This window comes from Lathyrus oleraceus, chromosome 6 (genome assembly GCF_024323335.1).
Source record: "Lathyrus oleraceus cultivar Zhongwan6 chromosome 6, CAAS_Psat_ZW6_1.0, whole genome shotgun sequence".
Classification (NCBI taxonomy): Eukaryota; Viridiplantae; Streptophyta; class Magnoliopsida; order Fabales; family Fabaceae; genus Lathyrus; species Lathyrus oleraceus.
Window position 1 is genome coordinate 360,044,183 of NC_066584.1, and position 3,207 is coordinate 360,047,389.

General features: G+C 39.1%; 1 protein-coding gene and 1 non-coding gene across 2 annotated transcripts; one reads left to right on the forward strand and one right to left on the reverse strand.

Moving 5' to 3' along the window:
- LOC127098745 (small nucleolar RNA R71) lies at positions 1 to 107 on the reverse strand. The gene has a single exon (XR_007793445.1). It is a non-coding gene; the product is annotated as a small nucleolar RNA R71 (small nucleolar RNA).
- A 238-nt stretch (positions 108 to 345) lies between these two features.
- Positions 346 to 1,797, forward strand: LOC127095637 (uncharacterized). Its single transcript, XM_051034301.1, has 3 exons — positions 346 to 604; positions 998 to 1,151; positions 1,263 to 1,797. The coding sequence occupies exons 1-3, from the start codon at positions 346 to 348 to the stop codon at positions 1,795 to 1,797; spliced, it is 948 nt and encodes a 315-aa protein (XP_050890258.1).
- Positions 1,798 to 3,207: the final 1,410 nt, after the last annotated feature.

Genomic DNA, 3,207 nt, shown 5'->3' on the forward strand with positions numbered 1-3,207 from the left:
GTCCTTTGAAACCAAATAACCAGATTCACTCAAAATCAGGGTGAATCACTTTTTGAAGCTTGGGAAAGATATAAAGAACTACTAAGAGCTTGCCCACATCATGGCCTAAAAGAATGGCTGATTATTCACACCTTTTATAATGGACTTCACTATAACACAAAGATGTCCATCGACGCTGCCACCGGTGGTGCTCTAATGAACAAACCTTACTCTGACGCTTGTGCTCTCATTGAAGATATGGCACAAAACCATTACCAATGGGAGTCAGAGCAAGCATCAGTGAAGAAAAGGGAGACCAAATGAGGAATACATGAGGTCAATTGTATGGACATGATGAAAGCTAAAATGGACGCTTTAGCCCTGAAGGTTGAACACATGTCTGCAAATCCTACAGCCGCATTAGCTGTAGATTGTGAAATATGTGGAACCAAAGGACATCTTGCACCAGAATGCAATATGTTAACTGAATCAAACTCAGATCAAGTCAATTATGCCCAAGGAAACCCGTTTTCAACCACTTACAACCCGGGATGGAGGAATCATCCAAACTTATCTTATAAAAACAATAACCCTATTCAAAACTCTACCCCTCAAAGGCCACCAGGTTTTCAAGCTCAAAGACCAATCCAACCTATGCATGTCGTTCCTCAAAAGCCAAACCTTGAGAAAATCATGGAGAACTTCATTTCGGCCCAAACTCAGCAAAACAAAGAGTTCCTGAACCAAGATATTCATATAAATGAACTGATCATATAATTAGGAACTAAGGTTGATTCGATAATCACTCACAATAAGATGCTTGAAACCCAAATCTTGCAAATAGCACAACAACAAGCCCCCCAGGCCACACCTGGAGGGCAATTTCCTGGACAACCTCAACCCAACCCTCGAGGGCAAGCTAACGCTGTTACCCTACGAAGTGGGACCACTTATGACGAACATGTAAAATCAACCTTGAGTGAACCAGAGGCTTTTAAGAAATACGTTCTGTCTACAGATGAAGTAGAGGAACTAGATGGACAAAAAGACCAGGAAGTAAAAGATAAGGGAGAAGATAAAGAAAAAGTTTATGTTCCACTATCTCCTTATAAGCCACCAATTCCATACCCGCAAAGACTTAAACAAACCAAAATTGACAACCAATATAAAAAGTTTCTAAAGGTGATCGAGAAACTCCATGTAGAAATCCCATTCACCAAAGCCATCACCTAGATACCATCTTATGCTAAATTCCTTAAGAACATCTTAACCAACAAACGTAGACTTAATGATCCCAAACCTTTAGAGTGCAACTCCATTGCTGAGAATAAACTTGCTAAAAAGGAGAAAGATCCCAGAAGCTTTTACATACCTTGTATTTTAGGGAATCATGTTATAGACAAAGCATTCCTAGACTTGGGAGCAAGCGTAAGCTTGATACCTTTAGCTGTTTCTAGAAGGCTAACCCTAGGAGAATTACAACCGACTAAGATGTCTCTTCAATTAGCCGATAGATCTGTAAAATATCCAGTAGGCATATTAGAGGACATTCCACTTAGAATCAGACAACTTTATATCCCAACAGATTTCGTGGTAATGGATATTAAAGAAGACGCCGAAATCCCAATCCTCCTTGGTAGACCTTTCTTATCAACAGTGGGAGCCATAATAGATCTTAAAAGAGGAAAATTAACTTTTGAAGTAAGTGATGAAAAGATAGAATTTATACCTTTCAAATTCCTAATGGCTCCAGTCATAGAGGACTCATGTTATGCCATCGATATCATTGATGAATGCATAAGGGAGCTAGATCAATAAGGACCTCCCAAAATAATGAAATTCCCCTCGACTTCCATAAGAGAAGACGAGAGATTTGGAATGGAGCCTTACATGGATGACAACCTTTATGAATGCTTAGCACTTACCCCGAACCATATGCCATGTCCTAAAAAACCGTCTATAGAACTTAAGGAACTACCCAAGAATCTAAGATATGAGTTTTTAGATGAAGAACTAAATCTCCCCGTTATAGTGAGCACCACCTTGAATGAAGATGAAACAAATCAACTTTTAGATATCTTGCGAAAGTATCCCTCAGCTTTAGGATATAACATATCTGATCTCAAAGGGATAAGCCCATCCGTGTGCATGCACCGGATCTTGCTGGAGGAAGATTCTAAACCTTCTAGAGAACATCAACGAAGGCTAAATCCTATAATGAGCGATGTGGTTAAAAAAGAAGTACTAAAACTACTAGAGGCTGATATAATTTATCAAATTTCAGATAGTAAGTGGGTGAGCCCTGTACATGTGGTACCTAAAAAAGGAGGTGTCACAGTTGTGGAAAATGAGAAAGGCGAGCATGTAGCTAAGCGCATAGAAAGCGGTTGGCGTATGTGCATCGACTATAGAAAACTAAATAAGGTGACTAGGAAAGATCATTTCCCTCTCCCATTCACAGATCAAATGCTTGAGCGCTTAGCCAGACACTCTTACTTTTGCTATTTAGAGGGATATTCAGGATTTTTCCAAATTCCCATTCACCCCGAAGATCAAGAGAAAACAACCTTTACATGCCCTTACAGAACATTTGCCTATAGACGAATGCCTTTCGGACTTTGAAATACCCCAACCACCTTCCAACGCTGTATGATATCAATCTTCACAGATTTCCTCGATGAGATTATGGAAGTTTTAGTGGATGATTTCTCGGTATGCGGATTCAGTTTTAAAAACTGTCTAGCTAACCTTGAGAAAATTCTAGAAAGATGCGTGGAAGCAAACCTTGTGCTAAACTGGGAAAATTGTCACTTTATGGTTACCGAATGAATAATATTATGACACATAGTCTCTGAAAAAGGAATTGAGGTTGATAAAGCCAAAATAGAGATTATAGAAAATCTCAAACCACCTAAGACCATTAGGGAAGTCCGAAGTTTTCTTGGACACACCTGTTTTTACCGACGCTTTATTAAAGACTTCTCTAAAATAACAAAACCTCTGACTAGCCTTCTAATGAAAGATGTCGAGTTTATTTTCGACGAAAAATGTATTGAAGCATTCAACCTTTTGAAACAAGCACTGATTTCCGCGCCTATTATGCAACCTCCAGATTGGAACCAACCCTTCGAAATCATGTGCGATACTAGCGATTACGCTGTTGGTGCTGTTTTAGGACAAAGAAAGGATAAAAAATTAGATGTAATTTACTATGTGTAACACCTCAAA